Below are 13,788 nucleotides of genomic sequence, written 5' to 3'. Positions count from 1 at the left end.
AGCTCACTTCATCGGCTGCATCCGATGAAGTGAGCTGTAACTCACGAAAACTTATGCTCAAATAAATTTGTTAGTCTCTAAGGTGCCACAAGTACTCCTTTTCTTTTTTGCGAATACAGACTAACACGGCTGCTACTCTGAAACCTGGAATAAAGAGTGCTACGCTGATCCCCACACCATACCATGGAAGACTTGAAAACATATCACCATACATGTCTTATATCCTAAATACAGAGGCAACTAAAATCATTGCAATTGTCAGTAAACAATAGTTTTTAGTGGTGGCTATTGTATAAATGCAAGTTATTAAAACTATCGTATATGCAGCACACAAACCTATTGCCAACGATGTGTAAAGCATCCTCTCTTCCATAACACTAAAGGCCAGGGACTTCACTGTGATCATGAGTTAGTCTTCCCTCCGTAAGGGACGGATACGTAAATATGCAATGTTTGTTTCTACAGCTTCGAAACAACAAAGCAAAAGATGTATGCCTTGACCAGGGTCCACAGGAGAACCACACAGCAATACTGTATCCATGCCACGGCTGGGGACCTCAGGTTAGGATTTATTTTCTGTTGTACAGTGTGCACAAGTAACAGAGAATCGGCCGAGATTGCTGCAAAGCATAATAAAGACATGCAGTGGGGTCTGGTCATTTAGACTTTCAAATGACAAGGTTGGTCTTCCTGTTAAGAATGAAGAGGGCGGGGGTGGAATTTTTTTTTCCATTTACTTAAAGCAATTTTCCAAATTAAATTACCATAATCTCAAGAGAGCTGTGCAAAGCAAATAGCCAATCAGCAAAATAGAACATGCTCATGCAACACATTTTAAGGCATTTTATTTTTCTGTTCATATGCCAGCAAGATAAAGAGACACATGGGAAAACAAAGCAAATGGTGGTGGGATTTTTTTCTGATGTAACTAGAATGTTTTTTCAACTAGGTAAGGACTTAACATGGAGCCTTACTAGACCTTAGCCTCATACTTGTAGGACACCTCTTACTTGCCCAAGAAAATATGGGCCAACCAAAAGGCTGTTTGGACCTTGTCTTAATTTAAATCACCTTCTGAGCTAAAGATCAGTTCCCTAACTTTTGTTGCTGTCATGGTGTGTGTTTGATATTATGGCTTACTTTAGCCTGTGATATAATTTTATCCTTCAATACTGTAAAAAGAAACATAGTAAATTCACTACACTTGAATAGTCCTGGCTGGACAGCCTTGGAGTTGGAAATTCTATGTTTTGCCATAGAACAGGTACTGCACAAACAGTGCCATTGCATCCATCCTTAAAACTGGGGGATTATGCTATACTTCCAAGATCTGCAAACCTCCAGGAATAACTTGCCAAGGCTCCTTTGTCACTTTGCATCCTTCTCTCATTCTGACCTGTATGTCTGCTTTTGTGCTTCCTCTTAATCTGGGATCGCAGTCCTGGTCACGTGTGCCAGGTAGTCATCACCTTCCTTCATCTCCATGGAAGAAGGGCATTTTGAGGTGGATGATATGAATGAAGAGTCCTTAGCAAGTTCATGATACTTCTGGAAGTAAAAGAGCCATAATACAATAGGCCACTTGTTTCATTTTTTTCCTGCTTGACCAAAAGCAGGAGACACCAGAGATCATGAAATTCCTGCCTGACCAAACCCAGGGACTATTGGAGCTTGTTCTCATGGGATCTGCAGTCCAATCTCTATATATACACCCAAGAGGTTTTTCAGATAATTTAGCTAAAGATCCAAGTTTTTGGGTGTGTATCGAACTTCAGCCTCCTCAAGTGCTTGAGATTTACCCATCATTATATGAGCATAATCAAGTGAGAGATGGAAAGGATACAGATCACATAGATTCATAGATAGATTCATAGATATTAAGGTCAGAAGGGACCATTATGATCATCTAGTCTGACCTCCTGCACAATGCAGGCCACAGAATGTCACCCACCCACTCCTGCGATAAATCTCTCACCTGGGTCTGAGCTATTGAAGTCCTCAAATCATGGTTTAAAGACTTCAAGGAGCAGAGAATCCTCCAGCAAGTGACCCGTTCCCCATGCTACAGAGGAAGGCGAAAAACCCCCAGGGCCTCTTCCAATCTGCCCTGGAGGGAAAATTCCTTCCCGACCCCAAATATGGTGATCAGCTGAACCCTGAGCATATGGGCAAGATTCACCAGCCAGATATCCTGGAAAGAATTCTCTGTAATAACTCAGATCCCACCCCATCTAACATTCCATCACAGGCCATTAAGCCTATTTACCATGAATATTCCTCAGTCAATGTGCTCAGAGAATGAATGCACCAGTAGATACTGGCTACAACTAGAATTGGAAAGGCAAACCTGCCAGCATCTCATCTCTCATAATTCTCTTTTCTTCTGTTGCTCCCCTTTTTACCTTACTAAAAATTTGTGCACAGCACTGAACAATCAGGTCAGGCATTACTCACCCTACCTCTTCTGGCTCAACATCTGAACTGAAGGGATTTCATCATTTGCCTTTTGCTAGAAAAACTTCCTGGACCATAAGTGTGCCAAGATCCACTCTATCTAGGCATATTTAACATCCAGGTAGAGTATTATTTATTAGAAGGCAAGTCATCTGCCTTTGAGTGGGGTTTTTTGGAGAGGAAGGACTGACTATCATTCCAGAAGCTCTGGGAACTTTATTGCATGTGATGTATATTATTTCCCTTGCTCTACTATGTTGGTTTTGGTTTTTTGATTCCCTCTATCTTCCAGATGGACAACATCACGTATATCACCCTATACATGACAATGTCTTCTAATGGTAGATTTAAAAACAACACTATAAAACCAACCCTACCCAAGCAAAGCACTACACTGCCACACAGTTCTTGCCCTGGGCAGAGGATGAGAAACAAAATTAGCCACACATGACATCTTGATTAATGCACCACTGAAAAGCATTCCGATATGACAGGAATAAGGTGGTATAAAAAACCATACAGAATAGAATCTGAGATCCAAGGTGCCTTTATAAACTGCCACTGTTTGACACGTTCGCTCTATCTACAAAGTAAGTTCCCTATCAAACCTTCATCTAAAAAGAAAAGTGCATCCCCCAAGGACTCAGGGTGAAGTCTTAATTCCTGGTCCCAGTTGTTCTGTAAGCCAACATCTCTATTCTCTGGTCAATGAGGTTCTCATTAGAAGTTGTGACAAAGGGAGGCTCTAAGGTTTATTCTGCTGTTTCTTCCATCAGTGTTACATGAGAGCGCTCAGGGCTGCAATTGCATTCATTAAGATCAAAACTCTGAAATATAACAAAGACCATCACAGTAAGTGCTCACCAGATATTTGCACAATAAGAAGCTTGCCTAAGGAAATCAATTTCTCACATACACCAGAAAAGAGTGCAAGGGGGAAAAAGGTCTCCTGCAAGACCGAAAGGTTCCTAAACTTGTTTGAGGTAATTAATTCACTGAAAAGATTTGCAGCTAAAGCATTAGTTTTCTGGCTGAGCAAAAGGCTATTCCAGCCCATTTAACTGATTCCAGCCATGCTCTGGCTCCACACTGTAGCTTTAGCAGTTGTAGGATAGACTACCAGAGATGTTTGTCAAACTCCTGTGTGAAAATGGTCTCTCTACCTCTTGCTTGTGGTAGCACTTGCATAATAATTGAACTCTTTTATAGTTTTTTCCCCATCTGTCCATCATAAAGCTCTTTACAAAGGAGGTATTGTTGTTCCCATTTTATGAAAGGGGAGATGATTATGGTAGCATTTGAGTTTACAGAAAGGCCTTGGTGTCAGGTAGACTTGATCCAGTGACTGGTAACTTGCCCAAAGACTGGGCCCGATGTTGGCCCTCAGGGCGTAACCAGCAATGGGCTCGGCTGCTCAGCTCACTTTTCAGGGCACGTGGTTCACCAGCGCTATTCCCATAGAGATGGTACTCTACTTAGGGCACTAACCTAGGACTTGGGGGGACTTGACTTCAAGTCCCAGCTCCAGGACAGATTTCAGATGTGACCTTGGGCAGATCACTTAGTCTCTCTCTGCCTCAGCTCCTCATCTGTAAAATTGGGATAGCAGCACTGAGCTACCTCAAAGAGGTCTTGGGAAGATAAATATATTCAAGGTTACGCAGCGATTGGACAGTATGATGAAAGGGGCCATATAAATACACAAGAAAATGAATAAATAGAAGCCTCCCTTGCTGTAAAGGCACTGGTTAATCTCGGGGGCTCTGATGTGTTCAGATACAAGTAGTCTTCCCTTCTGGCTTTCAGCTGGAACATTTGCCCATGTGCCAGAAATGCCCTAAGAGAGCCATCCTCAAAATATTTCCAGCCTGACCTTTGAAGATTCACCAGGGTAGAATAGTTCCAATCAACATCTCCATGATGGGATACTAGCTCACACTGAAGCTGAACTGAAAACTTTTGTAGGGCCACCTGTACCTAGCATGGGATCAATTCACAGTTAAGCCTTAAGGCGAAGATGGATATCCTATTCTTTGTACAAAGGGAAGGATAAACTAGATCACCCAATGATGTAGCTCTCTTTACTAAATATAACTTAGCCACTGTTGTGAATGTGCCATTTAATAACAAATTATGCACAAACTGCATATTGCACTTTGTAGACGAAAGCTTATGCCTTTAAGTTTCTGACTATGAGAAACTAAACTGGTACTGCCTGCTAATCTTGGACTTTGAGATGAATGACTAAAAGCAGGTTATTTCTTCCTTCCACTGTGTTGTTGTTTTTTTTTAATTTATTAGGCTTAATGATATTTTCTTTTCCTACATGGTGATCTGCATTAAAATGTTGCATTGCTGTTTGACTGGCAGGCTCAAGGAAACCAGCTCAAAGCAGATTTTTCTTCCTGTTCTTTCTGATCCACGTTGTTCCTTTCCTCTCCAAACCATGAAAGAAACAATGATCCCCAATTAATGTGGGCATCTAATGGTATGCCCAGCTGCTCAAAAAGAGAGTGGCATTTGGGCACGTAAAGCAAACATTTACAAGCTAAAGCACTAGATAGATTTGTCTGCTCAGTGATTTTGGTGTTCTGGTAAAATGCAATCTGGCTTCAGAGCCTTGCGGTCAGACACATAGTGCAGCTTGTATTGCCGATAAGATTTTTTGCTTTTGCTCAAAGTATCTCTATGGCCGCGTTTGTCTCCTCTGTTTATCTTCCCTTTAGCATTCCTTCCTCTCTTCTTTCATATAAGGCTTTCATTCATTTCTAGGTTAATTCATCACCAAGAGTGAATTGTGGAATCCCTTTATCCTGTAATTAAATTGAATCTGTTCTTGGACTCACTTTCTGTTAACTGCATCTTTTAAGTGATATATTATTACTGCAAAGTGTTTTTGATGATTATTACAGTAATATGTCATTGGAGTGACAGAGCTATGGTGATATATTGGCATAATAGAAGGCACTATAAAACAAGATAATGTCCATCCAGCAGTGCCTTCCTTCCCTTTAATTATAGGATAAAATGTTTTCCTCAAACAAATTTGTTAAGCAGCAGGACCCTGGGACAAAGCCACTAATACTGAAATAATCCAGAAGAATGGTGTCTTATTGGGGGATAAGTAGCATTTAGATTGAGTTGTTTAAAAAAGAAAATACTGTACTCTTTTATGTATTGTGGCTAGTTGAGAAGCTGGCCTCTGCAGAAAAGAAGCTAGTCAAGGAACGTCATCACGACTTATTTCCCAGGTCCTAAGAAGTCTAACTTTCTTCCATCACCAAGGAGCACCCAGCCAGAAATAGTAATCAAAGAGTGTATATTGTTAATATCCGGTTTCCAAATGAGGACATCAAACTGAATGATGCACCAGTGCATTTGTAGAGTGTGAGGCTTACCCAACTGTGTTTAAATTTGCAGAAGCTGCAAGTTAGCTAAATAAATTATGCAATCTTTACTTTACCCCTCCTTCCCTCTTAAAAACACAGGCAGCTGCCACCTCCTTTGAACAGAGGCATGGTTACACTGGTTCTGGATTGGAAAGAGATTTAGAATAGTGATACTTGGAGGTTCTAGGGCCAGGCCCTTAGCACATTCTCACTTATTAATTTGAGGGTTAGGTTGTGCAACCCTTACGTTAGTGAGCATTTGCTGAGAGGCAGTCTCATGGGGCTACTTGTGGACGTGTTCAACCTTACCCAAAGTCAGTAGTGAGCCTGAGGCAGTGTCACTCCATATTCATTTCCTTTAATGCTTTGGTCACTAGATTGTTGGGGTTTTTTTTAAGGGTTCCTCTTGGATTCCTTCCCTTTTCTCCTGTTTTTCTTTCTCCCCCTTTCTAGAACTCCTCACATCATAGTGTTCTGATAGGGTAGCTAAGCGCAGGCTCAGGTCTGAGTCCAAGCCCCCCTTCTGTCCACGCTGATCAGTCTCGCTCAGGTCAGCGTGCACTCAAGACCTAGGTTCTCCGACCCTGCTGAGGGGGTTGATCAGAGCTCCCAAAATCCTACTGAGACTCCGGTCCAAGCTCTGTTTTACAATGTGGACACAGGTCAAGCCATGGACTCAAGTCAGAAGGTTTTCAGTAGGGACACATTGCACATGACTCAGAGACTCGGGTTCAGCAATTTGAAACCCAGGCTTTCAGTGCTGGGTAGATGCTCGAGCACTAGCTTAGAAACACCAAGTCCACAAGCCTGGGTCTCACTCAGGTCTGTAATGCAGTGTAGACCTACTCATAGAGGTCTGTATGGTAATTTCTATGGCTTTGCTTCCTCTCCTTTTCCCCAATCCCTAGAGATGTCCATACTTCTCTGCAGCATGGTCAGTCCCTGCCGTTGGGGGACCCATTCAAGAATATGAACAACATGGTCCGTAGAAGTTAGCAGTGTAGAGTACATCCGTTAGAAGTAACATCTCACACCCTGCCATTTTGATCTGTGGAAAGTATGACTTCCCACACTCCCCATGACTTCTATGCAACCTTCCTTGTTGAAATGTGAGCTGGTGCACATAGTCGTGTGGGGTCAGTAGTGGAGGCAGATGAGATGGGGAATGGGGCCAGGTTCCCTGTGAGAGTCAGGCCTAGGCTCTGCATGCAAGTTGCTGCCAGGTTCCCTGGGGGACTTGCTGTCCTGGTTCAGGGGCAAGCTCTGCTGCCACCTGTGTGTGGCCCTGGCCTTGGATAATCCATCTCTGCCAGCTAGTGTGGGCCAGGCCCCCTAAGCAACACCAGCTCCTGCATGACAACAGGGCCTTCACCTTCCACTTCTGCAGGTGAATGGGGCCTGGGAAGAGCAGAGGGCTGCGACAGGGGATCCCTGGTGGTGCCACCCCCCACAATGCCTCCAGGGGTCTTGGAGCCACAGCTGGCTTTAGGACCACAGGAGTCAGACCCCCTCACCTTGCTGTGGGGATTGGAGGAAGGGGGAGGGTATCCAACCTCTGTTGCAAGCTAAAGGACCCTGCTGCCAACTTGCCATGTAGTTAGTTATAAAATAGATTTTAGGTCCTACATCCCCTCCCCCCCAATTTGCCCATATACACTTGTCTCCTTCCCCCCTGCCCACACCTCTACGCTGAAGGCAGAGTATGTTACTTCAGCTGAGGGCACCAAAACTGCAACTTCAACAACGGTGGCCCTAACTTTAGAACCAAAACATCACAACTTTCGTTCATCCTTCATTCAGAACACAAGGGGATTTGTACCCCTCAATCACTTAAGCTTATTTGAAAATCACACCCTTAAACTTATTTAACTCGTCAATGTACATGCACAACGTTAACTCTCCGAAATAGCCTTTTCCAGCAGTGATACTTTCCAGGAATAACTGTCCTCTGCTTTGAGCTGATGAAAAAGACTGAAGAGTAAAGCAATTGCAAGCTCTGTTTTGGTTGACAGTGAGGTAGATCAAATAGTATGCAATATGCTGAAGTCAATCCAGAAATACATTCTGGGCTTTATTTATCTGGCGATTATACCAAGTAGGTTGCACATGTAATATATCCACTGTGATGGATTTCTCATAAGATCCATGTTTGTTCCTCAGATTATTTCATTTTCCCATTGCCCCTTGCCTTCGGGACCTGATTTGATTTTTGCTCTAGTTGCTTTTCCCTCCACAAAAGGAGATAATGTCTAAGCACAGAAGTTTTATTGCCTTGTGGGCACTAGGCCAACAGGCTAAAGAGAAACTGCCAAACATAATGAAAGGAAAGATGCCTAATACAGTAATTATATACGTGATCACTAAGGTTTTAAAAGCAGCATAAAGAAAAATACTTGCACTGCATGCATGCGCTTGTAGATGGATTTCTTAAAGTCACAATTTTAAAGGAAGGAGTTGGATTTTTTTAGTCCCTGAAAAATTTGTGAGCTACTCTTTAAATAGGTTTCAGAGTAGCAGCCGTGTTAGTCTGTATTCGCAAAAAGAAAAGGAGTACTTGTGGCACCTTAGAGACTAACAAATTTATTAGTTAGTCTCTAAGGTGCCACAAGTACTCCTTTACTCTTTAAATACTAATTCAGTTTGTTTGCTTTATTAAAACACAAACTGTCAGTCAAGAATTTCACTGCTTAGGATTTGAAACATAAAAACATCAGCACCAATAAAAACAGATAATCCAGAATTTCACCATTCTGCAATACTTGATTTGCTCTTAGAGTAATTCTAATGCTCTGTTCATATGGTAACCCTCTTGCCAGACAGTCTCATCCCCCTTTGCAGAGTTGAAGTAATTAAGCTTCTGTGATGCAGGTGAGCATTATACATGTTTTGCGAATGAATAAACTGAGGCACAGAGAGGTTAAGTGTCTTGCCCAGGGCCAATTCAATGAGTCAGTGGCATAGTGGGAATAGACCCCAGCAGTCCTGATTTATATGGTGCTGCATTAACCTCTAGAAGGCACTCCCTCCTGTTCCACAGACCCAATCCAAACACAACTGAAGGCTCTGGCCAAAACCACAGGGAAAAAGAACTTGTCAATGCACAGTCAAGGGAAGTTTGATCATGATGTTACAGCTAAAGAGTCATGTGTTCTACTGCATCAGAGCTTTCTTCAGTGCAAGGAGAGCATGATGAGCAGAATGGTGGGGGACAGTGGGCTTTCTTATGAGTTATAGCTTAGGTCTTGCTTAGATTTACGACACTAGTATAATGTTCTTAAGGAATCATACAGCAGTGGCGGCTTGGCATTGCATAGCCCTCTCCTGTCCTCAGCCAGTTCTAGCCAGAATCCAGCCCCCTTTGTCCCACCTGGAGAGCGAACCTGGGAACTTCAGCACCAAACGCACCACAACGCTGCCAAATGATCTGAAAGAGTCGATGAGCTGTCGATAAATACCATGCTGTTATAATCACAAGCCACTAAAGAGACAATCATACACGCCAATCCAGAGCAATGCGCTTGTATGTCTAAATCCAACATAGTGAAGTAAAGATGAAATTAGAAACAAATACCTAAATCATTGTGATCTGCTTTTATTGGTTCAAGTCAAACCCCTTTACATCGTTTTTAACTTGATTTTGGCTGTTTAATTATTCCAACAAAGATAACCATAATTCCCAGTGTGATTTATTGCCTCTCTTTAAGCATCTGGGTCACAGATATATTCAGTTAATTAATGTGCTGAATATTTCTCATTTGTCTGCTGGATAATAGATTGATTCATAATTTAAATAAGCAGCTGTGTATATCTTTCCCCTGAATTATAAAAGGCAGGCTGCTGTCAGTCATCTCTTTTCACTCTGTGAATTTAAATATGTCTAGGGAAATTTTTTTTAAACATTGCAAATATATCAGCCTTTTCTTAAACAACCCTGCAGATCGTTGGACAATAAACAATAGGAGGGACGTGAGGGAGGCAGTCATCTTCCTATAGCTAATTTCTGCCCAGTAGCAAGACTTCACTCTTTCCATGGCTGAGGAAAAGACAGCTGTGATGCCTTCCTCTGGTACTATCATTCAACATTTCCTCTAGAACAGACAGAATTTTCAGGGTGCATAGGGGAGGCGAGATATACAGTTATGCTTTAGCAGGATACTGATGGATACTCCAGTGTGTTGAAAATGGTCACACCAAGAGGCTTTTATATCATCTATAGCTATATACACATATGGTGAACAATATGGGGGATCTAAGATTGGATCAGTTTGTGGGGGACATGATCACAAATCAAATCCTTCACTTGGCTAGCATTACCTATTGGCTGCTATTTTCTACCTATGCCTAACATAGCTGGAGGGCTGCTCTGGACACACCGACAATGGCATTTAGTTGTCAAAAGAAGAACCCACAGCTAAGCATCTCAGAATCAGTAGAATGGTCCAGCATGACCCAAATTGGCTGCAATCTAAAACCACCATGACTAGGATAGTATCAACACCAAATAAAGGCCAAAGGATCCCACCCCAGGCGGTTGTTAGTAATTAAAGCTCAGATCCATAAAGGTATTTAGGTATCAAACAACCCCCCCCCCCACCGGTCACCTGCATGTGTCTGCAAAACTGAGCTAGAAATCTCCTGAGTACAGGCTTTTGCATGTCATGCCCATCTCCTGTACTCACTAGCTCAGTCCCCTCTGCATCTCTTCTCTAATCACATTCAAGAAATGCTAACAGTCTTTTTCCTCCCATCCCCTCAGCTTGCCCGCTACACCAAGGAGGGATTCCTTCATTTAGGGGCCCTTGGGGCCACGACTCTCTTGCCAGATACCCGCTGCCTGGTGGATAACATGAAAAGCCGGCTCCCTCAGCTCCTTGATTGTGAAAAGGTCAAGAGCAGCCTCCATAAACGCTGGAATTTCATACAGGTTTGTGAGGATGGGGCTTTCGCCTGCTTCTCCTCCCTTTACCTATGCCTCTTCTTTATAGCAAGGAGGAAGCATTTCTTCAGAGGTAGGGGCTACGAGCGAACATGCTGCGAGAGGAGGTGTTTTCATGCCCCCTTTGCTACTTTTACTCTCACAGAAATTGCTCAGCCTAAGAACAATTTAAGGTTGGTGAGATTAAGGATGTTTCTCCTTTTTCCTAAGTCTTGTACTGCTGGTGCATAAGGCCCAGAAATCGATATTCACACCATGCAGCCATAGATTCGTCACAAAATGGCATCCCAGAATAGGATCAGGCAGACCTCAGAGACTGAAAATTGCCTTTGTCTATGTCGGGAGTGTGTAATATATTGGCTAAATGTGTGTGATCATGTCTCCCTCACACAGAGGATAAGACTCTGCTACTTGCAGATTACAGATTTTCTCAGTTAGCTGAAGTGGCAGGGATATATGCACTGAGGGCTGAAGGATTTCATGGATTATTTTAATGGATATTATTTCTTAGTTTGCATTAGTGCCCGCCCACCAAGTGCTAAGCACTTACCAGGCCCAGAGGAAGACCTAGTCCCTGTCCCAGCGATGGCATGCAGTCACCTGTTGGCTACACAGAAGGTTCTTACCTGTATCTTTGATTTTAGAATGGTGCGATCCTGAATAAGGGGACTGGGCGCTGCTTGGAAGTGGAGAGCAAAGGGATGTCCGGCATTGATCTAATTCTTCGCAGCTGCACAGGACAAAGATGGACAATTAAAAACTTCATCAAGTAAAGGTGTAAGGGCCAGAGCAGTCTGAAGAGCTTCACTCACAACACAAGTGACTTGGACCAATCAGACAGGGATCCTTTTCACAGCTTTGGAAATAAATATAAAAACAGAGCTTTATTCACGGTATCAGGAGAGGACCTTGGGGGAAGTGGGCATTTGTGGGGTTTTTTTATTGTATATTAGTCTCTCACAGCTGATTCCAACTGTGTGAAATTGCGTCAGAACTGTTAGTTTCATCTAGCAAGAGCTCTCAAGGTATCATTTATTTCTGCTGGAATGAAGCCTGTGCAGTCTTATGGATGGTTTATTGACAGGGAAGTGCTGCTTTCACAAATGATTTGAAGGTCTTAGCAAGGGCCATCAAGGTTTATACCAGGACCAGAAATAAGAGACCTTGGACAAACCCACTTGTCAAGCAAGAACATTTGTCTGTCTAAAACAGAAAAAGATTGCCAAGTGTGGAAGCCTAAAGTGAGCTGAGTTAAAGTCATTAGGTATTTTTAAGTGTCTCCTCTCTCCTATCCACCTTCTTCTTCAGCCTGGGACAGGCATGCTTTAAAGTGACCGGTCTCAAAGGCATCTCCAAATAGCCCATTGATTTCCCTCTCCCAACAGCAGGATACCAACTATACATACAAAATGATGGGGTCTCAAGTAGCTGTTACAACTCAAGAAAGAGATTTTGGCATCATCATGGATAGTTCTCTGAAAACATCTGTTCAATATACTGGGGCAGTCAAAACAGCTAACAGGAGGTCAGGAACCATTAAGGAAGGGATAGATAATAAGACAGTCAATATCATAATGCCAATACAGAAATCCCTGGTGCACCCACTTCTTGAATACTGTGTCCAGTTCTGCCCCCCCCATCTCAAAAAATAGACATTAGAATTGGAAAAGGTACCAAGAAGGGCAACAAAATATGAGGGGTGTAGAACAGCTGGCATATGAGGAAAGATTAAAAAGACTGGGACCGCTCAGCTTAGCAAAGAGACGACTAAGGGAGGATGTGGAGAAAGTGAATGAGGATGTGTGATTTACCCCTGCGCATAACACAAGAACCAGGGGGGTCACCCAATGAAATTAATAAGTAGCAGGTTTAAAACAAATATAAAGAAGTACTTCTTCACACAATACAGTCAACCTGTGGAACTCATTGCCGGGGGATGTTGTGAAGGCCAAAAATATAAGTGGGTTCAAATAAGAATTAAATAAGTTCCTGGAGGATACGTCCAACAATGGCTGTTAGCCACAAGGGTCAGGGATGTAACCTTGTGCTCTAAGTGTCCCCTATATTCTGTTTGCAAGAAGCTAGCACGGAATAACAGGGATGGCTTACTTGATAATTGCCCTGTTCAGTTCATTCCCTCTGAAGCACCTGGCACTGGCCACTGATGGAAGACAGGATACTGGGCTAGATGGAGCATTGGTCTGACCCAGTGTGGCCATTCGTATATCCTTATCTCATACCAATTCTTTCATTAAACTAAATCAGTTGAAATAAAAAAAATATGATCTTCTGTTGCTTCCCCCTCCACTTAACATGCATGCCTCCTCCAGCAACAGCAAAACCCTGCTTCAGTCTATAAGGCTGTTTAAAATAGTTATCTCCTGTACCTTCTACTTTCTAACAATTGCACTAACCCACCACATGCAGAATGGATCTCCTTTTCCCACGCCTTTGCCAAATGGCAGCCAAATCCCACCACCACCCTCCTGAATGTGTTCTTCTCTAAAAACGCCTTCCAGTTTTCCCCCCAAAGTGAGTGCAGCTCTTTCACACTGATTTCAAATGACTACCCCATTACAAAAAGAAAAGGAGTACTTGTGGCACCTTAGAGACTAACAAATTTATTTGAGCAAAAGCTTTCGTGAGCTGTAGCTTATGCTCAAATAAATTTGTTAGTCTCTAAGGTGCCACAAGTACTCCTTTTCTTTTTGCAAATACAGACTAACACGGCTGCTACTCTGTACCCCATTACAGGACCAGTCCAGTGTGCTCTTAGTGAGGAGGGCCAATGGAAGTCTTCTTGCCCAATGGGCAGCCAATCAGCTGAACATCAAAATGCTGACCAGCCAACAGCATGCTGAGCAGCTGACTTGCTTTGCTCCACACTGGAGTGACAGCACCAGAACTGCCTCTCCTGCAATTCTTCTTTATCCTATTGCTATTCTTTTGAAAGTGAGGATAATTATGCCTGTTTGCAGGTCATGCCAAGAACAAGTAAGAGGAGAGAAG

The 13,788-nt window shown here is 42.8% G+C and overlaps 1 protein-coding gene across 6 annotated transcripts in view; it reads left to right on the top strand.

Annotated features, from left to right (window-relative positions):
- The window catches only part of GALNT17 (polypeptide N-acetylgalactosaminyltransferase 17), a 279,918-nt gene extending 266,511 nt beyond the window's left edge, over nucleotides 1–13,407 (top strand). For 5 of the 6 annotated variants that reach the window (XM_043499464.1, XM_043499465.1, XM_043499466.1 and 2 more), the window contains 3 exons: nucleotides 466–561; nucleotides 10,600–10,767; nucleotides 11,424–12,619. In XM_043499464.1, the coding sequence (XP_043355399.1) occupies nucleotides 466–561; nucleotides 10,600–10,767; nucleotides 11,424–11,552 (393 nt within the window). In that variant the 3' untranslated portion in view covers nucleotides 11,553–12,619. Of the gene's footprint in view, nucleotides 1–465; nucleotides 562–10,599; nucleotides 10,768–11,423 lie in introns of all 6 variants that reach the window. The other variant, XM_038376323.2, reaches the window with a different exon arrangement.
- Nucleotides 13,408–13,788: the final 381 nt, after the last annotated feature.

Source organism: Dermochelys coriacea, chromosome 17 (genome assembly GCF_009764565.3).
Source record: "Dermochelys coriacea isolate rDerCor1 chromosome 17, rDerCor1.pri.v4, whole genome shotgun sequence".
Lineage (NCBI taxonomy): Eukaryota > Metazoa > Chordata > Testudines > Dermochelyidae > Dermochelys > Dermochelys coriacea.
This window is presented reverse-complemented; position numbering and strand designations above follow the sequence as displayed.